Source organism: Armigeres subalbatus, chromosome 2, assembly GCF_024139115.2.
Source record: "Armigeres subalbatus isolate Guangzhou_Male chromosome 2, GZ_Asu_2, whole genome shotgun sequence".
Classification (NCBI taxonomy): Eukaryota; Metazoa; Arthropoda; class Insecta; order Diptera; family Culicidae; genus Armigeres; species Armigeres subalbatus.
In genome coordinates this window covers 104,008,306-104,034,480 of record NC_085140.1, presented here as the reverse complement: position 1 = coordinate 104,034,480, position 26,175 = coordinate 104,008,306, and the positions used below count along the sequence as shown (strand labels likewise).

Genomic DNA, 26,175 nt, shown 5'->3' with positions numbered 1-26,175 from the left:
TATCAAGCAGCTGTTATTCTTGCTGCAGCAGCCGAAGTCATGGGAGTAGACGTAACAACTAAAAATAATATTAATGAGAGTTCGATAGGAAGAAAGCGGGCAAAATGGCGTAGATCGACAGTGGCCAAGATACGGAAAACATTTCAACCTGATGATGTGCTCAAGGTTCACTGGGATGGAAAAATAGTTAACACTCTTATCGGCAAAGATCATGTTGACCGTATCGCGATTCTGGTTACTGGAGTAACTCTCCAATCAGCTGCTTGGAGCTCCACCGATGATTTCGAGTACCGGTAATGTCTTTTCGGACGTTGTTGTCCAATTGGGAAATAAGGAGCAACGTTAAAGCTATGAGCTTTGACGACACAGCTGCCCACTACGGTAAAATATCACAATTTTTCCATTAGTTTATTTTTAATTTTTTTTTTCTGTTTTGAAAGGATGGAAGAATGGTGCAGCTACGTAGATTGAGTGAGTATTGGAGAGAACATTTCTTTATAAAATATACTCTGGTTACCATGTAGACATCACATAAACGAGCTTATTCTATCGTCCGTGCATACTACGGTCATCGGCCTACGACTAATTGATTTCGCCGCCTCCAAAAATATGGCCATTCGCAGCACCTACTTCCAACACAGCCTCCCGTATTGGTACACCTGGAGATCACCACTGCAGACAGAATCACAAATCGACCACGTTCTGATTGATGGACGGCACTTTTCCGACATTATCGACGTCAGGACATATTGTGGCGCTAACATCGACTCTGACCACTATCTGGTGATGGTGAAACTGCGCCGGTACCGACGCACAGTGGTTCCATTCCCATAGGAGAGCGGTCATAAATATATATTACGGAAATTATTCGGTAAAATGGTGTACTTTTAGTATTTTTCGGGTTAAACAGCCTATTTTTTAATTATTTGGTAGGCTCAGTCATTATCATACTTTACGGAGCCAATTTCAGTATTATATGCAAAAATCCAACAAACAACGTTCAATTTATATTCTTGAGGAAGATGCGTGGGTGGGAAGATGCTTGTTATTGTGAAAGTAGTAAACGAAAATAAACCTGATTAATCCACCTAGCGGTGTTAATGCCTTTCTAGTGCGTATGAAAAAATAGTATTTTTGCCATACCTTCTAGGCCCATTGTACGATCTGGCCAATTTTTATTAGAAAACAAAAGGATATGATTCCACGTCGAACTTGTTCCGAACAAATCGGTTAAGTCTAGATCAACATTTGGCGTAACAGCCAAAATTTATTCCTTCTGGTTCTTTGTCCACATATATAGCTAAATATGTAGACGAAGGATCAGAAGGAATCAATATTGGTTGTTACGCCCTTTCCAAATGTTGGTCTAGAAGTATAAGTGCCTGAAAAATAAGTGAGTTTTTTTTTGCGCACATACATACACACACATACACACGCACAGACATATATCATCTGGTATCTAATACTATGGGTCTCCGGGCACCGTATAACAGTTCGTTTTTGGAACAAACGTATAGCCTTTACGTATACTTAGTATAGGAGAAAGGCAAAAAGGTTTAATATATCAATTTAAAGTAATATATTTTCACATAAATCATTCATAATCCACGATATACTATTTAATAATCTGCACACAGATAGCTCTTGAATGACAGCTGAAAATTTAAATATCTTCTCAGAGATGTCTGAGAATGGAAATCGGGGAGAAACATAATATTCGTGTTCATCAATTTTGGTATTTTTTTACCATCGTTTATTCATTTCCAAGCTCAGTCGCAGACTGTGGTAACTGAAATGCCATTTAGGCAGCAGCCAGAAATATGAATACACTTAAAGGATATTCAAAAAGAAATTGAAGCGGTACACGATTAAATTGAGCAGAAAATATTATATTTGTTAAACAAACATAATAAGGCATTTTATGAGACAGATCGAAACAGCTGTTTTTCTCGTGTTTATCTACTTTGACAATTAGTGGGAGCCCGTTTGTTTGGTAATTTCACGCCGAACATTCCGATGGGTCCCATCATCAATTCTGCCTGTTTTACTTTTCGTCTACCAGGGTTTTAGAACATAGTTTTTCATATGATTCTTAAAATGTATCGTTAGATAATTCATACCATTGCATTCTAAGCATGAAATGCTGAAGAAAACACGAATGAAAAGTAAAACGTTACAAACATTATTTTGTGTTCGGACCTAACGGAATGTTCACGCCACGCAGAATCATACCAAAACAAAACATTAGAAGTAAATAAACGGGCCACCGCGAAACGTCTCATAAAATGCCTTATTTTGCTATTTGTTTACCCTCAGCTTTCTCATGGACGGTTGCAGCTGAAATAGCCTTTAGATGAAAGATAGGAGTATAAATATTTACTCAGAGGATGTTTCTGGAGGGGATTTGAAGGGGAAACATACTTTCTTAGTGGATGCAGAATATAACAAAATTGAGTATAAAATTGTGTTACCATCAAAGAAACACAGTAAAGTTATTTGTTTACCTTTTGCTTGGTCGCGAACGGTCGCAGCTGAAATAGCCTTTAGATGACAGATTAGAGTGTAAATATTTACTCACAGGATGTTTCTGGAGGGGATTTGAAGGGGAAATATATTTTCGTAAAGGATAAAGATTACAAAATTTAGGAGAAAATTGTTTTTCCGTCGGAGAAACATAGTAAAGTTATTTGTTTACCATTAGCTTGGTCGCAAACGGTCGCAGCTGAAATAGCCTGTAGATGTCAGATTAGATTGTTAATATTTACTTAGAGGATGTTTCTGGAGGGGATTTGAAGGGGAAACATACTTTCTTGGAAGATGAAGATAACAAAATTTAGAAGAAAATGGTTTTTTTCGTCGAAGAAACATAGAAAAGTTATTTGTTTACCATTTGCTTGGTCGCAGATGGTCGCAGCTGAAATAGCGTTTAGATGATAGATAATAGTGTAAATATTTACTCAGGGAATGCTTGTGGAGGGGATCTGAAGGGGAAACATATTTTATTGGTGGATGATAATCATGAAATTCAGAAGAAAATGGTGAATCCGTTCATCAAACACAGTAGAGTTTTTCGTTGACCATTTGCTTGGTTGCGGACGGTCCCAGCTGAAATAGCATGTAGACGACAGATTAGAGTGTAAATATTTACTCAAAGGACATTTCAAGAGGGAATTCAAGGGTAAAACATAAGTTTCATGAGGTATGCCAACATTTTCACGTATAGTTTATTTAACTGAATTATCTTAAATTCGAAGCCTTATACAGAGCATATTAGCTCAAATTCTATAAAAATGACGATTGCATCTTATATAGTATACCATAAAGTAGCAGTTTAGGGATAACTTGTTGAATTTCGATAAAGTCATGATTTTATATTTATGACCTATGGGGGAACCACTGTGCAACGCAAGCAAAATAAAAACTAGTGTATTTAGCTAGGCCAATAAAATCCATCCCTTAAGTCAGGTCAGGCAGTGGTTGGATCACTATCGGACGTAGTCGCATCAAGAAGAACCCTGCTTTGGAGTGGATCGAATGACCTTGGTCGGTGGTTTGAAAGAACTACTGGACTTCAAATGAAGTACAACTTTGGAGAGGATTGGTAGAAGGTAGAAATATCGATTGGACCAAGTCGTATTAAAAAAGAAACAACTCCGGACCTATTCCTGGAGTGGGTTTATCCACGTTGATCGGTAGCTTGGTAGCATTGGTTGCATTGGTTAGGCCAATAACTTTCAAGTGGATCAGTTGCCATCATTACTGAAATCCCTCGAAGCAGATTCTCGACTCATCATGTCTGTAGATAAATGCCTCGTTTAAAGCTTTACCAGATTGTATAGACCCAGAATAAAAAATCAAATTACAAATATCATCGAATATTCAACAGCTTTGCTTGTTTTTTCACCATCATGCAATTGTCTGGTTAAAAAGAATTGGAAATATCACTGCATCATATGCGATAGTTAACGATAGAATGCGATAGAGCCTCAAATAGTTTGCCAAACTCCCTATCACTACTTCCGAAGATCTATTACAGTCGCTATTACAGACCATCGAGATAAGGAGAGATCGAGTAATGGGAGGAAAATTGAAATGGGTATTAGATCGAAAAAGCTCGTTGCTATAAAAAACGACAACAATACAGGGAAGGAAAAATAATCCTGAACAAAATATGACCAGAACGTCCAGAACACATCGAGATAGAGAGATATCGAGAGAGGGAGGTTATCGAGATGTAGAAAGCTCAAATCTATGTAGATTGAAGGGACCAAGAAAACCATCACCATAGGGAGAGATATCGAGATATTAAACATCGAGATGTAGAGAGTCGAATGTATTTGAAACCCGCTTAGATTTCTTAATCACGAACAAAAATTATACGCGATTTTTACAGTCTACTCTGTGTTTCGCCTTTGGCTTATTGAAGTCCTCATCTAGGGCTTCTTCCCCAGAAACTTGTTCCATTCTTTTTTTCAATTGTATTTCTTGTTCCTTCCCATTTTCACTTCCTTTTTCATCAGATAAATGATAAAAAAAAGTTAGTGAAGATGCTCCCAGAGCCGACGTTCTGGTACCTGTATTAGTTCTTCTTCTTCTTCTTCTTATTGGCATTACATCCCCACACTGGGACAGAGCCGCCTCGCAGCTTAGTGTTCATTAAGCACTTCCACAGTTATTAACTGCGAGGTTTCTAAGCCAAGTTACCATTTTTGCATTCGTATATCATGAGGCTAGCACGATGATACTTTTATGCCCAGGGAAGTCGAGTCAATTTCCAATCCGAAAATTGCCTAGACCGGCGCTGGGAATCGAACCCAGCCACCCTCAGCATGGTCTTGCTTTGTAGCTGCGCGTCTTACCGCACGGCTAAGGAGGGCCCGGGTATCAGTTATTGGAGAGAAATGGTCTTTCGGAAGTAAAACGGATATAGTCCCCCGTCGTCTGGTAAAAGCTCTGGTGAATCTGAAACACTTTGAATCAGTGAATTTGAGAATACATCAAGGTTTATTACATGGTTTGATTTTAAACGATTTAGACCTTCAACATCAATAAAACAATGAGTAAACTCCACCAAAAAAATCACAAAAAAACAAGAAAATTCAAGTGGCATCCAACCGCGTAAAAAAATCTTGATAGGATTTACCATCATTTCCAAAAGCTCAATTCTGGATTTCGGCGCCCCAAAGGCCTGGCGCCCTTGGCGAGGGCCTACCTGGCCAACCACACGCTACGGCGCTGCTGATACTAATTTAACCTAAAACATCATCGGAAACCGACTACTTCTCAAAATGCGTGGCAGGCGATCATTGTCCTATTCTGTTGCAGTTTGGGACAAACGCTTATTGCGAGTTGAGTTTGTCCCAACATTTACAAGAGAGGATAATGTTGTTGTCATTGGCAATGTTGTTATTTTACATTCCTTGGATATGAGGCAACTAAAATGCTGCGATGGGGGCGCGTTATATTTTACTCCACAATACCAAAACTACGCACCGCCACATGTTGTCCAACACGTGCACTCTCAGCAGAGAACGGTTTGCCATGCATCATACACGCATTATTTTGTATGTGTAGGTACATTTGGTGCGGTGGTGAATCTTTTTTGAACGCAGTTTCTTCTGGAGCCCGACTTCCACAGATGATGCGTCTTCGTATTTCACGACTAACATTGTTATCAGCCCCGCATATAGTAACATTACTTTCCAGGCGGGCCCTGTCGCGCTCGGTTCCGCCCACAAGCATGTACTTTGTCTTTGACGCATTCACCACCAGTCCAACTTTTGTTGCTTCACGTAGTCGGGTGTACAGTTCTGCCACCTTTGCAAATGTTCGGCCGACAATGTCCATGTCATCCGCGAAACAAATAAATTGACTGGATCTGTTTAAAATCGTACTATTAAACCCGGCTCTCCGCATGACACCTTCTAGTGCAATGTTGAACAACAGGCACGAAAGTCCATCACCTTGTCTTAGTCCCCGGCGCGATTCGAACGAACTGGAGTGTTCGCCCGGAATCTTCACACAGTTCTGCACACCATCCACCGTTGCTTTGATCAGTCTGGTAAACTTCCCAGGGAAGCTGTTCTCGTCCATAATATTCCATAGCTCTGCGCGGTCTATACTGTCGTATGCCGCCTTGAAATCAACGAACAGATGGTGCGTTGGGAACTGGTATTCACGGCATTTTTGAAGGATTTGCCGTACAGTAAAGATCTGGTCCGTTGTCGAGCGGCCGTCAACGAAGCCAGCTTGATAACTTCCCACGAACTCATTCACTAATGGTGACAGACGACGGAAGATGATCTGGGATATCACTTTGTAGGCGGCATTAAGGATGGTGATTGCCCGAAAGTTCTCACACTCCAGCTTGTCGCCTTTCTTGTAGATGGGGCATATAACCCCTTCCTTCCACTCCTCCGCTAGCTGTTCAGTTTCCCAGATTCTGACTAACAGTTTGTGCAGGCAAGTGGCTAGCTTTTCCGGGCCCATCTTGATGAGCTCAGCTCCGACACCATCCTTACCATCTGCTTTATTGGTCTTTAGCTGTTGGACGGCATCCTTAACTTCCCTCAAGGTGGGGGCTGGTTGGCTTCCATCGTCCGCTGAACTGACGTAGTCATCTCCTCCGCTGCCTTGACTTTCACTGCCTGTACTCTCAGCGCCATTCAAATGTTCTTCCACCTTTCAATCACCACACGTTCGTCCGTCAAGATGCTCCCATCCTTATCCCGGCACATTTCGGCTCGCGGCACGAAGCCTTTGCGGGATGCGTTTAGCTTCTTGTAGAACTTGCGTGTTTCTTGAGAACGGCACAGCTGTTCCATCTCCTCGCACTCCGCTACTTCCAGGCGGCATTTCTTCTCCTGAAAAAGGCGGGTCTGCTGTCTCCGCTTCCGTCTATAACGTTCCACGTTCTGCCGGGTACCTTGCTGCAGTGCGACCGCTCGCCCGCGCTGCGTCCTTCTCCTCCAGAATCTGTCTGCACTCTTAGTCGAACCAATCGTTCCGTCGACTTCGTCCCATATATCCGACGTTGTTCTCCGCTGCGTCGTTAATGGCTGCTTTGACTGTATTCCAGCAGTCCTCAAGAGGGGCCCCATCGAGCTACTGCGCGTACGCAGTGGCGACATCAGGTTGCTTCAGTCGCTCTAGGTCGTACCGCGGCGGTCGTCGCACAGTGGTTCCCCCATAGGTCATAAATATAAAATCATGACTTTATCGAAATTCAACAAGTTATCCCTAAACTGCTACTTTATGGTATACTATATAAGATGCAATCGTCATTTTCATAGAATTTGAGCTAATATGCTCTGTATAAGGCTTCGGATTTAAGATAATCCAGCTAAATAAACTATACGTGAAAATGTTGGCATACCTCATGAAACTTATGTTTTACCCTTGAATTCCCTCTTGAAATATCCTTTGAGTAAATATTTACACTCTAATCTGTCGTCTACATGCTATTTCAGCTGGGACCGTCCGCAACCAAGCAAATGGTCAACGAAAAACTCTACTGTGTTTGATGAACGGATTCACAATTTTCTTCTGAATTTCATGATTATCATCCACCAATAAAATATGTTTCCCCTTCAGATCCCCTCCAAAAGCATTCCCTGAGTAAATATTTACACTATTATCTATCATCTAAAGGCTATTTCAGCTGCGACCATCTGCGACCAAGCAAATGGTAAACAAATAACTTTTCTATGTTTCTTCGACGGAAAAACAATTTTCTTCTAAATTTTGTTATCTTCATCCTCCAAGAAAGTATGTTTCCCCTTCAAATCCCCTCCAGAAACATCCTCTAAGTAAATATTAACACTCTAATCTGACATCTAAAGGCTATTTCAGCTGCGACCGTTTGCGACCAAGCTAATGGTAAACAAATAACTTTACTATGTTTCTCCGACGGAAAAACAATTTTCTCCCAAATTTTGTAATCTTTATCCTTTACGAAAATATATTTCCCTTCAAATCCCTCCAGAAACATCCTGTGAGTAAATATTTACACTCTAATCTGTCATCTAAAGGCTATTTCAGCTGCGACCGTTCGCGACCAAGCAAAAGGTAAACAAATAACTTTACTGTGTTTCTTTGATGGTAACACAATTTTATACTCAATTTTGTTATATTCTGCATCGACTAAGAAAGTATGTTTTCCCTTCAAATCCCCTCCAGAAACATCCTCTGAGTAAATATTTATACTCCTATCTTTCATCTAAAGGCTATTTCAGCTGCAACCGTCCATGAGAAAGCTGAGGGTAAACAAATAGCAAAATTATGTTTGTTTAACAGATATAATATTTTCTGCTCAATTTAATCGTGTACCGCTTCAATTTCTTTTTGAATATCCTTTAAGTGTATTCATATTTCTGGCTGCTGCCTAAATGGCATTTCAGTTACCACAGTCTGCGACTGAGCTTAGAAATAAATAAACGATGGTAACAAATTACTAAAATTGATGAACACGAGACTGAAAAGTTTGTTTCTCCCCGATTTCCATTCTCAGACATCTCTGAGAAGATATTTAAATTTTTAGCTGTCATTCAAAAGCTATCTGTGTGCAGATTATTAAATAGTATATCGTGGATTATGAATGATTTATGTGAAAATATATTACTTTAAATTGATATATTAAACCTTTTTGCCTTTCTCCTATACTAAGTATACGTAAAGGCTATACGTTTGTTCCAAAAACGAACTGTTATACGGTGCCTGGAGACCCATAGTATTAGATACCAGTTGATATATGTCTGTGCGTGTGTATGTATGTGCGCAAAAAAACTCACTTATTTTTTTGGCACTTATACTTCAAGACCAACATTTGGAAAGGGCGTAACAGCCAATATTTATTCCTTCTGGTTCTTCGTCTACATATTTAGCTATATATGTGGACAAAGAATCAGAAGGAATAAAATTTGGCTGTTACGCCAAATGTTGATCTAGACTTAACCGATTTGTTCGGAACAAGTTCGACGTGGAATCATATCCTTTTGTTTTCTAATAAAAATTGGCCAGATCGCACAATGGGCCTAAAAGGTATGGCAAAAATACTATTTTTTTCATACGCACTAGAAAGGCATTAACACCGCTAGGTGGATTAATCAGGTTTATTTTCGTTTACTACTTTCACAATAACAAGCATCTTCCCACCCACGCATCTTCCTCAAGAATATAAATTGAACGTTGTTTGTTGGATTTTTGCATATAATACTGAAATTGGCACCGTAAAGTATGATAATGACTGAGCCTACCAAATAATTAAAAAATAGGCTGTTTAACCCGAAAATACTAAAAGTACACCATTTTACCACATAACATAAGTGGATCTTCGAACAAAATCCAATCCAAAAGTTGACCCCCTTTTGATGAGCCAAAACTGTTATAATTGGGAACGGGAACATCGTTCTGTCATTTTCAAGTGTAAACAAATACCATATGATCAGAAAATTATAACACTTTTTTCCAAGACTACAAAGAGCAAGATCTGTAGCCGAAGTATAATGATATTTATTTTTCTATCATTAATTTTTTGCATTGTTTTTAAAAATGACGGATTGCATCCAAAAGAAGGTCTCTCCTATGCTGTTACTAACCAATTTATATTTGATGAAATCTAATTTGATTTATTTGTAGAGTAAACTTCTATTTTCAGGCGCTTTTTGATGAAATGTTCGTCTTTTATTCATTTTAACTTATTTATCAGACGAAAATAAAATTCCTCTGAAATTGATATAATATTTTTGAGTCAGCATGGTAAAAATGTAAATTTGATTCAACATGTGTAGGAAAGTATAGATAGTGGAATATATAGATGAGCGAAGATAAATCCTTTGTCTCCAAACGAACTGTCAAACGTGTCTCCAAACGAGCATGACGTCACGATTTCAATGGAAACGTTAAGGGCTGTGACGTCATATGCGCGTGTGCACGGGCAAAAAAATCGACTCAGCTATGCTTTCGCTCATCTATAGATTCTACTATCTATATAGGAAAGTATATTCCTTAGAACTGTTCTACATTGGGAACGAATCTTTATATATGCAGTCTTCGGTTTTTTCGTAAGGATGACGAGGGATACTCCAATACGCCAATGTTTGTCTACGATGCGCAACAATCACAAAATAGATAGATTAGAAGCAACATTATAAATTATCAATCGTACGAAAGCAAGCTCGCTTATCATAATGCAGGAGAGCATCGCAACTGTGAGGTGTTTCCAATTTGGATATCATATTAAATGAAAATGTGATGATTCAACATTGAATCCAAGATAATCTTTATCATGCCATGAAGCACGTAATCTGAATAGGTTATTACGATGTACGATATTAATGTTATCTCTTTTCATGGCATTCTTTTCATTATTAGAACATTGCTTTTGGGTTGATAGTATTCCGATTACTTTTTAGGGTAAGACGGTATAATATGCCCCCCCTAAGGCAAAACCTTGATAACTTTTTACATTTCATCGCAATTTATGCAAACTTTGTGTTATTTGGTAGTGCAAGAAGTCGCAAATGCATTGCCCGTGAGTAGTCATATAAAAATATTACAGATAACACGTAATAATGCTTTTTTGAAAAGTCGTGAAAAAATGGATTTCAAAAAGTGCCTGGGCAATACGCCCCACCTTAGCCAAAGACGTTCCATAGCGCTTCATTAGTATTTTCTCACTCCAATAATAGAAAGGCTACGCATCCTTATGTGCTTGACATTCAAAAACCACCATACGTCCATTTAATCAGGTTTTAATTACATTTCAATAATTTCCATATCATTTGGAAGCAACTGCTGCAAGCTCGCCGCGCTTGTGTCCAGTTGGTAAGGGCATACCGTCCTGCCTACACTGGGGCGTTTTGGCCAGTAAAACATATTTTCGAAAATCGTTACGTTTTTGAAGATGGAAGCAATTTTATATCATATTAACCACTGAGAAAAGTTATTTTGTTGCCCAACTGAGTGTTCCCGTGCAAGTTTTGCGGACAGTATGCTAGCATCGCTCCAGAATGTTGAGCAAACAAACATGAAAAGTTACATAAAAAATGTAACTTTTTGTATTTTGCTATTATTTTTATTATGTAAAACAAAAATACTTCCACATTCACATAGTACGATGGTTTTACATATATTTATAGGTTCCAACTGATTTTGACCCTTAGTTAGTTATAGTTTTCTAGAAATCAAAGAGGGGCGTTTTGGCCAGGTGGGGCGCATTATACCGTCTTACCCTACCCAAAGTAGAGCAACTTTAACGGCATGTAAAAAGGAAACAGAAAACACCAAAACTGTGCATTGAACATTTAACTGAGGGTAAATCTAGGTGAGGCATCAACTTTTTAAAAATCGATATTTCTTCAAAATAATCCGATAAATGAAACTTTACTTGTTGTTATTGATAGTTTAAGGAAACATAGTGTAGAAGACTTTTGAAAGACAAAAAGTCAGTTACATACATGTTTATTTGGACATATTTTATTAGTAGTTCGCGTGGAGAATGATTATGTGTGCGCTAAATTTCAACCAAACACCAAACAAATTCATCGTTTACTAGTTAACAGCCCGACCGCGGCATAAGAATGGAGTTTGTTCGAGTTTGTCGAATCAATATCAATACAATATTAAATCAGTTACATGCCTTTAACTCCTTTCTTTTCTACTTTAATATTGTTTTCCCCTATCTCACCCAACGCCACTAGGGACAATCTTTTGTATAATTCCAACGCGAGTCTTATTCAGATATACAATATAAGTCGCGTGACCCCTTGTTAGATCAAATACTGTTATACTATCTTCTGACGTTTCGATGTTCTGTATAACAAATAAAAAGTGTTATAAGGGTACAACTTTTGCTACCCGAGTTACACATATGTTATGTGATTTTACCGAATAATTTCCGTAATATATATTTATGACCGCTCTCCTATGGGAATGGAACCACTGTGCGTTGGTCTTTTAGAAAATCATAAAATTTCTAGAAAAGGATTTTAGGAAATGTTTTGGCCTTTTTAATAATCCTTACTTTTACTTCCTACCTATTGGAACATATGCAGGATATAAAGGCTTAAGGAATTAATAAAGCAAACATTTATTTAATCCACCACACAAAAAAGGTGATTTTAAAAATATATTCTCACCTCTTATCATACTATTTGCCTTGAACATGTACGAAAGTAAGGGGCGCCCAACAACGGTTTCGCCAAGGGCGCTGGGAGTCCACGCTACGGCTCTGAGTATCAGTTATTATAGATTAGACATAAACTTAACCATCATGTCAACGATTTGCGTTTTACTTCTGAAATAAACAAGTTATCGCAGTTTGAAAAGTTCACAACAATTACCTCTCCATGTTTGTTGCAAATAAAATGGAACGCAACAATGTCTTTATCCTCTGCAGATGGGGACAAAGAGTTATCGCTATTCTCTTTTGTCGCTTGTTTTTTGCAGTTTTCAGCGACAATTACTACATTCCTTGCTCATATCACATGTCGCCTGTAAAAAATCCGAGCATATTTTACGATTATGTATTTATACCTAATCGTTAAATTTATACTAAACATATGACAAATGCACATAATCCAAGTATATATTTGTATAAGAATAACAAGAAATCTACCGAGAGTTCAAATGTTAGGATGTTAGGGACAAAATTGCTATCTGTACGGTGCACAGGTTGCACAGGCGGACGTGCCTCTGCTTAATAAAAAATCACAAAAATAAAGACAAAAAAATTTTTTTCCGCCACCGCGGGTAGACCTTGGGACCTTACTCCAGGGATTTCTTGGACGACTAAGGTCTCACTCCAGATATTTTATGGATGACCCAGAATATATTATGTGAACACCTTCTATTCGAAGGACCGCAAAGAGTATGTTGCATATTTGAAACTAGTCAACAGACCTTAGGTTGCGCGTGTAGACTCTAAGGCCTTACTTCATGGATTTATTGTATAAATATTTTCAAAATAGATTTAAAATTAGATTTACAGTTACCATATGGATACATTTCATATGAGTTTTCACAAAAAAAAATAAATGGCAGAACAATTCCAACAAAACGAACTTGTAAGCTTTATTATAAACACGAATAGGTATGGGGTGATAAGTAACAGGATACAGTTTTGTATTTAGCTGGAATTAGCACCCTTAGAATAAAAATAACTGCCCATTTGACTTTGCTCTCCTTTGGAAGACAACAACTTTCTTCCACCAGCTGCTGCTCAATATGACTGGTTTGATCTGGAAAGGAAATTTTCGGTGCGACCAACATCGAAGCTGATAAAGCACGAGCCGGAGTAAGCAGTCTACTTTATGGAATTCTTTCGTCCGCAAAAAAAGGAATCTTTTATTTACAACTATCCGTGTATATTCCAGCACTTTTGTTTGTTGCGGTGATAAATAAATGCGTGAACCTCCATCTGTAAAAATACACTAACAATAATTTAAAACACGATGATAATGATAACAAAATGGATATCAGTATGAAGTCGTCTAGTTTTTGTATCAGTGCCGTTCATCGGCACGTGACAGATAATTTTCCTATGTAACTTTATCCCGACGTTGTTTCAATTCCATCTGACCAGCCTGTTGGTTGCACTTTCCGCTTCCGGATGGATGAATCGTAATTTCATTTCATGTCGATGGTCTGCAGCGCGTCCTCCGGGTGTACCTCGAGTAGCGCCTTCGCTCCGTCGTTAAAGTTGTACGCAATACTGCCGTCTATCACTAAGCCTATGAGGAAAAAGAAGTCATTAGTTAGCTTATTTTAAACGGACTATTCAGTGCTCTGCAATCCAATGGAGATAAAACCAAAACCAACTATCTTCCCCATTATTATTCCACAACTCGTCGTTTTTTTTTTCAAAAAGTCGATAAATATTGTACAAATACTGAATTATGTCCTCCAGTTACCAACTTACTTGCATCAATGCACCTGGACTTCACCGTAATTTGCTTAGCAAATCCTCTCGATTCGAGTCCTTTCGGGTTGGGCCAAACCCCGACACAAATCTGCTCTCTAATTGAGTAGCACAGCCGGGGATCGTCCGGTGGGTAAACCAAATTATGGTTGTACTCCTCCGACACGGCTTCCGGATCGATTCCATTCAGCGAACTGGCCTGCGTTCGCCGTTTTATTATATCGATAAGATCCTTTACGTTGTTCGTCGACAGTCGGTTCATGCTCGTCAGCCACGATGTGGAGCCGGTCCCCGTGCTGACGCACAACCCAGAGCTTTTGGTTTTCGTTACCACGTCCGATTTGTCGAGTCGAAGGTGAAGATGAGAAACTCGTGCTGACAGCATTTCTCCGATGAACACCTGGAGTGAAAATAAATCAAATGATCGCAAAGAACGTTCAAACATTACGCAAACATACCTCGTTTAACGCTAAGTACGGTAAAATCCTATTGTTGCTGCCTTCCTCAGAACCATTGATCACATCTTTATGTTCCACCTGAGCCACGTTGTACTCATGTAAATCGATTGGCGGTGGACGTTCCGTCGTAGTTGCTCCTATTAGCGTTATCCGGATTCGTGATCGCTGCATCCAGTTGAAGTCGCCGGAAATGATACGTTTTACGGCTTCCTCTACGTTACTGGAGTAGTGCTTGGGAAGCATAAGCCTTCCCTCCGATCTCCTAGGATCCGAATTGAATCCCACTACGGGCATCTTGCTCGATCCGTTCAATATGAACGGACTAGCACGCCCGGCTGCCAGCAGGAACGTTCCATCGCCTCCAACGGGCACCAACATGTCTGCCCATCGCAGGAGATGCTTGTTGATGGTCAATCGCGTTACGACCTTCACTTCGATTCCTTGCTCGCGGAATGATTTCACCACCTCTGCCTCGACATCCTTGTGCAGGTGGTGATAGTATTTCATCGCATCGTAGTCCGAGCCGCGGTTGCGAATTTTATGCTCCAGCCTTTCATCGCTGAGGGCTTGGTCACGGGTTTTCTCGAATTCTAGTCGCGTTAGTTTCGACACAACCAATACTTTGCGCAGCTTAGCTTTGGGGTTCGTTCCGAATGCGCGACAAGTTACGACACCTTGGAGTACATTTTTACAACCTGTTGATGGTAGAAAAATAAAACATATTTAGTCTAACAAAAAGTGACCAGACGCACAGTTGCGAGCCTCCATACAAATGCCGGACAAAACCTAATTTGTTGCTCGAAGGTTTGTTATCCAACATTTACTATGCTACTCAAGTATGTCTGGTTGCGCAAGCCTTAAGGTCTGAAGCTTTTGCAGCGTCCTTATTCTAACATTGAGACAGTAAATTTCTAGCTTTGGAGTAGCTAGGAGCTAATCACCACACTAACCACCGGAAAGTAGACAAAAATAGGTTTTAATACATGAAACCAGATCCGAAAAATCAGGGAGACTATGGCAGTCTAGTGAGTCTACTGAACTTGGCTCATTCTCATAAAACAAATTGAGAATCTAAATAATTTCCGAAAGTATTAAAGAATGACAATAAAATAGACTATGAATATATGCTGCATGAATATATATATGTTTATACTTTTTACAAGACATAACTTATATTGAGTTTGATAGTATTGACAGGTATTGACACAGAACAAAAACCATGAAGAACCATGAACTTATAAATCTATTGGCGCTTTGATGTTGCATTAAGAAGAAGATGCAGAATGATGATAATCGGAAAAATCTCCATGGGAAACCATACGAAGAGGTTTTTAAAACTCTTCTCAAAAATTCTAAAAGCAATTTAATTAAAAACGATAAGCAGGACGGGGTTGGACTTTTCTTCTACTGTATAATAAACACAATATTTCTATTAGAAATTTTATTTTATGATATTACACTTAATACACAGTATTAAGTATCCAACCCCGTACTACTTACCGTTTTTAATTAAATTGCTTTTAGAATTTCCCGTGGAGATTTTTTCGATTGTCATCTTTCTGCTTCTTCTTCTTCATGCAACATCAAAGCGCCAATAGACAAACAAAGTAATTCAACGAACGCATACCATCAAAGAAAAGAATGACTCGTACAGATCCATTTTTATTATTAGGAATGAGATAATGGGAGAAAATATCTATCAAAACTTTAAATATACTGTCTTTCGAGCCAGTTCAATAGTGTCTTCATTGACGACATGATCCTTATACGGCTCGAGAGCTGTTTTAAAACTTATTTGCTTGTCATAGGGTAAAGCGCCCAATAGTGGACCCCCAACCAATAGTGGACCCTCCAGCCATTTTTGCATTATTACAGCACAATGTAGAAAAATATATATAGCTCTTTTAGTGGAATGTATTCAACCGTCTAAGACGAATTAAGTACTGTCCATTTAATTCCACCAGTTAATTTTCGTTATCTTTGCAGATACGTATTTCGACCACAACTGTGTGGTCGAAATACGTATCTGCAAAGATAACGAAAAATAACTGGTGGAATTAAATGGATTAAAAAAATACTGTAACAGAAAAAGAAGTTCTGATATGAATCTGTCAACATCTACTGGTCAGGTACTATCTTAAACTACACAGATTAAAAAATCCATTGAAATACGATAAAAATCATGCACATAAATGAAACGTCATTATCAGCGTACTACGCTAGGAGAAATGTCAAAAAAGAAAAAGTAGAATCACGAAAAAAATTCCACAGCGAGATGCGATCAGTGTTGTAAAATGTCATTTACATTCGTTTGTATATTTTCCCAGAAGGTAGCTATCAATTCATGATATATGACGAACTTATACCGCCTAAATGTGCCTACAACTTTGTCTAACAAGACATTGCTGTAAATATGTAACCTGGGGCGTGGGAGGCTTACCGTAACTTACATCAAAATGATGTCCGTTTTAGGGATGCACACAGGTTTAATTGTTTCTGAATTGTTTACTGGGTTGAATTGAAATTTTCAATTGTTTAACGTTGATAATCAAAAGTTTCACTGAAAATTGCAAATAGGTGGAGAGTTTTCGAGGGGTTTGGTATATAAATCTCAAAAATCCATCAAAAGATAAAGGCGTTATTAACGTTCAAAATCTTTCGTGATTTCGTGACGGTCCCCAATTTTCGAGAATATTTTTAACCTGAAAATTTCCTAGATCAGACCGGGAATCTAACCCACCAACTTTTGGCATGACCTTGCTTTGTAGCCGTGCATTTTACCGCACGACTAAGAAAGGCTAAAAAAAATTAAAGGCAATTCATGGGGCATCTAAACGACTTCGATTTGGCTGATGATAGCGCTCTACTGGCACAACGGCGCTCTGATATGCAGAGTAAGCTGAACGACCTGGCCGAACGCTCCTCTACGGCGGGTCTTACCATCAATGTCAACAAGACCAAATCGTTGGATGTCAACACGAACAACCCCTCCAGGTTTATGGTAGACAGTTCAAGTGAATTTAGCAAATCGCTTGAATTAAACGCGAATTGAACGTCTAAACAACTTTATTCAACTCACTTGAACGAGAAGAAAGTTAAACAAGTTCAACTTTTGGCAAGTCAATTAAGTTCAACTGAGTTGTTCAATTCACTCGCGATCAATTCAAGTGACTTGTTTAATTCACTTGAACTGTCTAAACGTAGCATTAAGTTTCATCCATTAATCAAAAATCGGTTTTTTCGCGATTTTCTCGCGTAACCAAAGGTCAAATATGGTGCATGCTCCTTGTGGTACTAGAATAGAATGTATACGAAGCATAACCTCTTGATCACTCCCGCCGGCTTTTCCCTCTCAATAAAAGATAAAGGATAAAAGATCATCCAAGAAATTCCTGGAGTAAGGCCTTTCGATCTACATGCGTAACCAAAGGTCTGCCGACCTGTTTCAAATATAGTGCATGCTCCTTGTGCTACATAGCATAGAATGTGTACAAAGCATTACTTCTTGGCCATTCAAGAAATTCCTGGAGTAAGGCCTTTTGATCTACACGCGTAACCAAAGATCTGTCGACCTGTTTCAAATGTGGTGCATGCTCCTTGTGCTACATATTTAGCAGGATTTGCAGAAATAGCTCTCAATAGATAGCGAATAACGATAAAAGAGAGGCAAAAACTGTTCCGAATCATAACAAGCCATGATAACAAATTTATCAAACTTGTATACAACTGCGAAAAAACAGAATCGGATAGGCAGCCCCCACAGAAAAATGGTGATTCTCGCTTTGTTTTCGCTCCTTTCGTGTTGGTTACTGCACAGCTGTGTAGAACAAGTTGAAATGCATCATCAGAGCCAGTGCTCCCCGCATTTGGAGCTTTTTAAAATTAAATTTATCATGGAGTATAACATCCCGAATCAGTTCTCTATCATGACTGTTTGCGAAAAAAGTTTCTCGCGGTATGCTACATATCGTATATGTATACAGAGATGATAAGTGAGAGACTTGCTCTTTCTTTTTAGGATTCAATTCCTGATATTTAGAATAGAATGTTTACAAAGCATTATGTACTTCTTGGTCATCCAAGAAATTCCTGGAGGAAGGCCTTTTGATCTACACACGTAACCAAAAGTCTGTAAACCTGTTTCAAATATAGTGCATGCTCCTTGTGCTACGTAGAATAGAATTTGTACAAAGCCTAACTTCTTGGCCATCCATCAGCCGTGTGGTAAGATGCGCGGCTACAAAGCAAGACTATGCTGAGGGTGGCTGGTTAAATTCCCGGTGCCAGCCGACTTCAAATTCCCTCACTCCATTACCTAGGGTAGGCTACCTGCTACCTTTGTACCGCACTATTCTCTGACGGCAGAGACGACGTCGTCTGCGTTCGTGACCTCGTCCAGTTGCTTGCACTGGAAGGTCACTTCCGTCCTCAACGACCTCACTTCGGCGCCGTCACCTAAGATCTCTTGGGCCAGTCCTCCGGCTAGCTTGCGCTCCACGTTTCAGTACCAAGATCATTTCACCGGACTTGGTGCGTCTGAAGTTTCGCGCGTCCTATTCCAGCGCCGAAAGCTTTTCGGTCGCCTGCATCGACATCGGCGTACTTATCCTTATCAGTTTTCACTAACACTATTCTGTCCTTAACTTTCATTGTCGGTCGAGATGCGCTCGACTTCTGCTTTGAGCTACTGACGAGCTGCCAGGGATTTTCGGTCCCTTTGTGTCGATGGCACCGGCCGGCTGGTATCCTCTTGCGGCCCGGGGACATGCGTCTGGTTGGTGCCTTTCGCTTTTTGGGCCGAGAAATCGTGCGACGTGTGGCGTCGAATTCGCGTGGTTCACTTCTCCCTTCTTACTTCTCACATATCCCATATTTATCTCATTTTTCACTTCTTGCCTCTCACTTCTCGATTCTCACTTCTCAACTCTTTGGTTCTCCCTTCTAACATCACACACTTTACTTCTCCCTTCTAACTCCTTTCTTTTTGCTTCGCATTTCTCACATCTCACATTTTGCATTTCATTTCTCACTCCTCACTTCTCATATCTTACTTCTCACAACTCACTTCTCACCATTCACTTCTCAGCTCTTACTAATCACTTCTCGTTTGTCACTTCTCACTTCTAAATCTAACTTCTCATTTCTCACTTCTAAATCTCACTTCTCATTTCTCGGCACTCACTTATCACTTCTCGTTTCTCACATCTTACATCTCACTTCTCGTATCGAATTCCTCACTTCTAAATCTCACATTTCACTTATAGCTTCTCATTTCTCGGCCTTCACTTATCACTTCTCGTTTCTCACTTATCACTTTTAAAATTTTACATATTTACCTCATTTCTCACTTCTCACTATTCACTTCTTGCCTCTCACTTCTCACTTCCCGCTTCTCGCTTCCCACTTCTTACTTCTCCCTTCTCGATTCTTACTTCTCACTTCTAATTTCTCATTTCTACTTTCTCACTTCTCCCTTCTTGTTTCTCACTTCTAACATCTCACATCTTACATATTACTTCTCACTTGACATCTCACTTCGCACTTTTCAAAAATCACTTTCCACTGCACACCTTTTACTTCTCACTACTCGCATATCATTCGTTACTTCATATTTCCCGAATAGAAACTACAATAGGATTACATTAAAATATCATAAAAGTACAATACATTTTATTTATGAACATTCAATTCTATTGTTCTTCTATTGTACCAATTAAATTGCATTATTGTTGTTCCAATTAACGTACAATAAAATCTATTGACAGAAAAATTTTGACAACAAAATTACAATAAATTCTATTGTAATTGAAAAAAATTGTTCGAGAAAAAAACGATTTTTTTATTGTTACGGTAACTAACAACCCCTATTTTCTATTGTAAAACTGCCATTTACAATAGGATTTATGGTGGAAAACAATATTCTTAATTGTTATTCTATTGTGAGCAACAATAGATATTATTGTAATAAAAATTAAATTTATCGTATTGTTACAATAATTTCTATTGTAATTCTATTGGACTTTTTTATTCGGGCTCCCACATCTCACACCTCACTTCTTGCTACCATTCTCTTACTTCTCACTTCTTCCTTCCTATTTCTCACTTCACACATCTTACTTCTCATCCACATTTTACTTCCCCCTTCTCGCTTCTCGTTTAACAACCACTCGTTTCTCACTTCTCAGTTCTTACTTCTCACTATTCACTTCTTACGTGAGGACACTTTATACTACTTACTTCACACTTCTCATTTTTCACTTCGTACTTCTTACTTCTCTCTTCTCGCCTATTACTTCTCATATATCAAATCTCAATGAATCGTCTGCTTTGAGCGTGCTTACAGCGGCACACTAGGAGTTAACTTTCTGAAATCAGTATGGCGAATAGCATCTAAGGTTTGATTTCTCAAAATTAAGCACCTTCATCGAAAAAATATTTGGTATGCGTAGTAGCGGACATCTTCCTACACAACTGGTACCAAATAACGAGTGACAACTAAAAAATTGGAACGAAAAGAATGACTAGGGATAAAAAAAATACAAAGAAGTTCAATATAATATATGTTATACAAAGAGTTGTCCTTAGTCTGCAAACTTAGACTAATGAATATTGGCATATGGTCCATGGTTCGGTTCTACCACATCGAATTTCGGAATGCTGCTTCTGATCCTGCCTATGAGTTGCTTTGTGTTTTTGGCTTTAAAATCACCTTTGTATACAATGTAGCATAGTAGACCAAATAATGCTTTGACAGTTTTCCACGCATATTCCCGCTTAAAATGTGCGACGCTGTACTTTTCCCATGATCTTTTTTCGTTTGAAAAATTCACAATGCACGCTGCAGTATTTCTTATTTCTGCGGCATGTAGTGAGCAAAGTTGGTGTGAAAGTGTGACAATTCAAAGGTTTCATTCTAAGGATTGATTCCAACCCGTGAGCAACTTGACGGCTCCAGTACATTGTCAGTGTACCCCGAAAAATTGGTTCAGGTGGTTCTGTCAAACTTACTTATATCGCGAGCATTTCTCGATCATGGCGTAAAAGGCTAAAGAAAACCCTAATTTTGTTTATTTGTTTATAATAACACAATTACATTTTTCATTAGTTATTTTGATATAGGCTCGTATATCATCAAACATTACGGGGCTGGGTGCTTAAAATATAGATAAAACTATAACGTGGTTTGTTGCTGGATTATTCGAAACAAGTATTTATAGGGGTACCAACCCAAGAACAACTTGACATCTGTAGTACGATACCACTGTACCCCGAAATTTTGATTTAATAAGTTTAATTGGTTTTGTCAAACTTGTGATTATCTGAATTATTTCATGAAAAAAGCGAAAAGGAAGGTAATGCCCAGTACTAAATACCGTGACAAAAATCAATCCAAACTAGAATTAATATTAAGAAAGAGGCGGTAGCTGATGACTCTAAGATTACCGGCTGAAGGTTGAAGGAGCGATTGCCAGAACAAATCAAATGGCGGAAATTTTACCGACGATTAATTTTCATCGGTAGCGCTTAAATGTCGTATAACCAGGGTTTCGACTTTTCATTTCAATGAGACCAAAGCAAGCGTTTTTCGGGCCAAGGGAAAATCTTGTTTCGTTGTTTATGTTGAGGATCATCTTTCACCCATCAATCTTTTCTCTAGAATTAGCATTGGAAGATAAACGAAAATCTTGCCTATTAGATGAAAATTCTTTTTCGTTTCGTTACTTTTACCTCTCACTCACTTATCGCGATAATTATCGCAGAACAATTACAAAATTGTATGGCCGCGCCGGGATTCGAACCCAGAATAGTAACAATAATAGCTGTGGGATGCGCTCACTCTAGCCACACCACCACGCTATCTGTATGAAAGCATTAAGTTATTTGTTCCACATAAGCTACTACAACTTGCATTTATGCACAACTTGCATCGAGTCTTGCCACGAAAAGACTCGAGTATGAAAGAAAAAGAGCAAACCAACGTTTAGCGGCAATCGAAGTGAGCGAAAAATTGTTATCACTCTCCAGGCTGTTTTTCTTTCCCGAAAAGCGATTTCTCCCCGAAAACTTTCGTGAGGGAAAATCATGTGCTCCTGAGATTGAGTGAGCATTACGAACCCTGCTTATAACTTGGAATTTTATAAGGATTTCGCAGATAGAATATGTTATGTGAAGTATCAATGGGTAAACTGGGCTGGAAATACAAAGGAGGAAAGCAACGTTATTGGATAAATGGACACGGGAGATGTTGCTTTTCAAAATGGCTTATAAAAATCTAACCGAAAATGAGTCATTCATCCTTATTGTTTTTTTTTTTTTTATTTATAGTAAACCGTACCGAGGGTTTATTTAAAAATATGAACCGACGATTTTCTGCAGCCAACAAACTCGTTAAAACCGTATATCATTACGCGCAGTGAAAATAAACTTTGGGGGTTATGTATTTAATTAAAACGGCACATCGGTTTAAATATGTACTCCACAAAACTATCCTTCGTTACGAAAATAAGCTATTTTACGAGACAGCGAGACATTTTGAGTGGACGGCTTGGTCTTTGTTTTGGTGAATTTGCATGCAAACCATCATCATCATCATTTTCGCAAATGTTCGTTGCAAAATGTAAACATTAGTGTTAGGTCTCCTGTCATTTGAGCTTTCTATAAAATGGTTTATAACCACGTTTTGTTCTGATCCAAATGTTAACCATTACGTGTGTTTTAAAAAGAAACTACCTAGTCATGATGGTAGTATTAAATCAAATCCAAGTTCCTTTGTTCTCACATCTTATCATTTTATGATAATAAAGTTATGAAGCTGTATATGATAAAGAATAATCATTTAAACAGCTAATAAATTTAACTTCTAAGATTCCACTATTATAACTGCATAGATCAGTGGGAACTCGTTGTCTAAAATTAAATGGGCGATATATAAAATAAATTTCTTTTCCAAAGTGACAAATTTCATTGCATTGGAAGTTTTGTTCAGAATCTTTTCATTAATTGCAACTACCAATTCACCCCATCCATATGACGCTCCTGTTCGTTGTTTATTGACAACAAATGACGAAACAAAAAAACATAGTTTGTACGGAGGAAAAGTATGGCGGCAGTGTAGGATGACCCATTGTTTATGTTTCGAAGCGCCATCTGCGATTTGCAAGTGGGTACGCGAAACTAACGCCAAATGTCAAGTTGTGGGGGGGGTTGATTGATTCACACAGGGATGGGAACGGTTGACATTTCTTTTTATCATTCATTCTGCCACGCAGTCAAAGAAAAACAAAAGCACGGCAGCCGCAGCAGCAGCCACGACCAAGCAGACGACAGTCAGCACATGATTTTATTATTTTCTCTCCCCACGATGAATATTTCTGTACGCTCATTTCACCGACGTATGACCGTTTTTGGTGGTAAATGATAATTTCATTATTCCTTGCTCATTTTAGAGACTAGTAGAACTAATAAATTAGTATCAACGGCTTGTATTCTTTCTAGGCTTTGCGCCACAGGCAATTAAACTCGATTCTGTTCTGTTTGCGCTGCGCACGAACCAAAACAAGAAATCTTATGCAAATGCTGACCGCACCGACGGCTCGACTCTCACGCAGAAGCAAACAAACAGTTTGCCTCATCGGCAAAAAAAAATGTCTCAATGAGGCGTACATTTTTTTTGAAAACCTGTTTCGGTTTGTCCGGTTCATGAAATTTGACCGGATAAAATGTAAATATTCACATAATCACAGTGTTTTACTGTACATTTCCCATCACTGGATTCACATAGTCATATTTCTGTGAAAGCATTATTTTTCAGGAAAAAAAAGTATTGAAGTCATTCCAATTTTTCAGTTGCCACCCGTTAGTATTTCTTGAAAAGTTCCTACTTTTGAGAAATCCCGCCTGAGATGCCTTTCGCCATACAAACTTCAGGTGGCTAACTCATGCTGGCTATTTGCGCATATACGATAGCGCCTTGATGCGGAAGCGGCGGGTAGAAAATCAGCCACTGCCAATAATTCATTATCGTATCTAATTTTTATTGTTACTTCTCACTTATCGCTTCTCAATTATCACTTCTCACTTCTCTCTTCTCACATCCCACATCTTTATCTCATTACTCACTTCTCACCTCTCTCTTGTCACTTTTCATTTCTCCCTTCTCGCTTCTCATTTCGCACTCCTCACTTCTCCCTTTTTGCTTCTCACATCTCACATATTACTTCTAATTTCTCACTTATATCATTCTCACATTTCTCACTATTTTAAATGGGATACCACGTTACATTTTTTCCTGTTCAGCCCCGCCCCTGCTCAGAACCAATTATAAACTTGATGTTGGGTTATTGTTCCTCTGGGTAGAAAACATGGATTGTTGGTTTGATGAACTGTCTTCTTGACTAGCGGATTGATTTCAAAGAGTTATTCGATTGATCGGAATTGATTTTGAAGTGAATCCAGATGCGATTTTTGAAACTCTGGATTAATCTTGAAAATCTTTAAATTTCCGTAATCCTCGTCGCCAAAACAAATATGTATGGAAAAGTTAGAGTTCTGGACAAATAACGTCTTGATTGAGCTGAGGTGTAAACAAGAATGCTATCTATTTTTAGTGTCAAAGTAACATAGATTGCTATACATATATGATGTCCTTGGCTTAATTTAAATTTGGTTGATTCCAAAATATTCGTTGTTGATTCAATTGTTCCTTCTTATCTATTTCAAACAATAATAAAGTATCATTAACCTTTCAATAGCAATATTATTGTAACTAGAGTAAGGAATAATAGGCGTGACTTGTGGGTTAAATCCACCAACTAGAATTTCTTTTGCGCCATAAAGTTTCGATTATAATCGATCATCCAGAAATAATGTTTCTAGTTGAAACCGTTACAAATAAGTCACATTATAGTCACATTGTAAAGACATGCTACGGAAGTGCGTGGCTAAAAATTAAAATTAACAACGTACTGAATGCAAAACATTGACATAATGTTACAAGTAATTAATCAGATTGATAATACAATACAGTACCGCGCAATTCCCGATTGCTAGACAGTCACTGAAAGAAATTAAAAAATGTTTCAACGTTTACGTGTGAGGTGAAATTCAAAATGATAACATCTCTGCAAGACGTAGTACATGCTAGCGATTCGAATTTAGATTCGAGCGCCTGCCCCCATAAACATTTTCAAAAATATCTATACATATCGGTATGATGTGATGACACGCGTCAACGCGTTGGATAGGAACTCTGTGTGTAGTGTGCAAGGCAAATATTTGCGAAAGATAGGAATCAAGAACGCAAACGCATTACGTCGACAGGCCCCCTGGATGTGTTGTTTTCGCTTGACGATTGGCGAAAACTGAATGGGCCGTCACAACAAGTACGAAGAACATGGCACAACAACAAAAATTAAAAGCAGATAAGAAAGACTGCGCGCCTTATTTTTTGTATGTATTCGATTACGGATGTGCCTGGGTTCGTCGAGTATATAGGCACCAGGGATTCCCGTTTATATTGCATTTAAGAACAAGACACTGAGGACCTTATTTGCAAAGTACTAGCTTGATGCGATTTCGCAAAACCCCGGTCAAATAGAGAAGTACTAACTTGTCGTACGATACTTATTTTTCAATGCAGAACAAATATACAAATATGAATGAGCCATACATAAAAATTAGTTGGGAACCTCTGAAAAAACACATAATATATCGATAGATAGTCACATATCAAGCCGATACGCATACGGATTCCAACAAAAAAAAACTCAAATTCGGAAGCGCAAAACTTGAGATGAAATA

General features: G+C 38.6%; 1 protein-coding gene across 3 annotated transcripts in view; it reads right to left on the bottom strand.

The window, feature by feature from the left end:
- Window positions 1-13,342: 13,342 nt before the first annotated feature.
- The window catches only part of LOC134210556 (NAD kinase 2, mitochondrial), a 29,091-nt gene continuing 16,258 nt past the window's right edge, over window positions 13,343-26,175 (bottom strand). For all 3 annotated transcript variants that reach the window (XM_062686609.1, XM_062686610.1, XM_062686611.1), the window contains exons 3-5: window positions 14,377-15,071; window positions 13,919-14,318; window positions 13,343-13,730 (exon numbers count right to left, since the gene is read on the bottom strand). In XM_062686609.1, coding sequence (XP_062542593.1) covers window positions 13,627-13,730; window positions 13,919-14,318; window positions 14,377-15,071 — 1,199 coding nt within the window. In that variant the 3' untranslated portion in view covers window positions 13,343-13,626. The remainder of the gene's footprint in view (window positions 13,731-13,918; window positions 14,319-14,376; window positions 15,072-26,175) is intronic.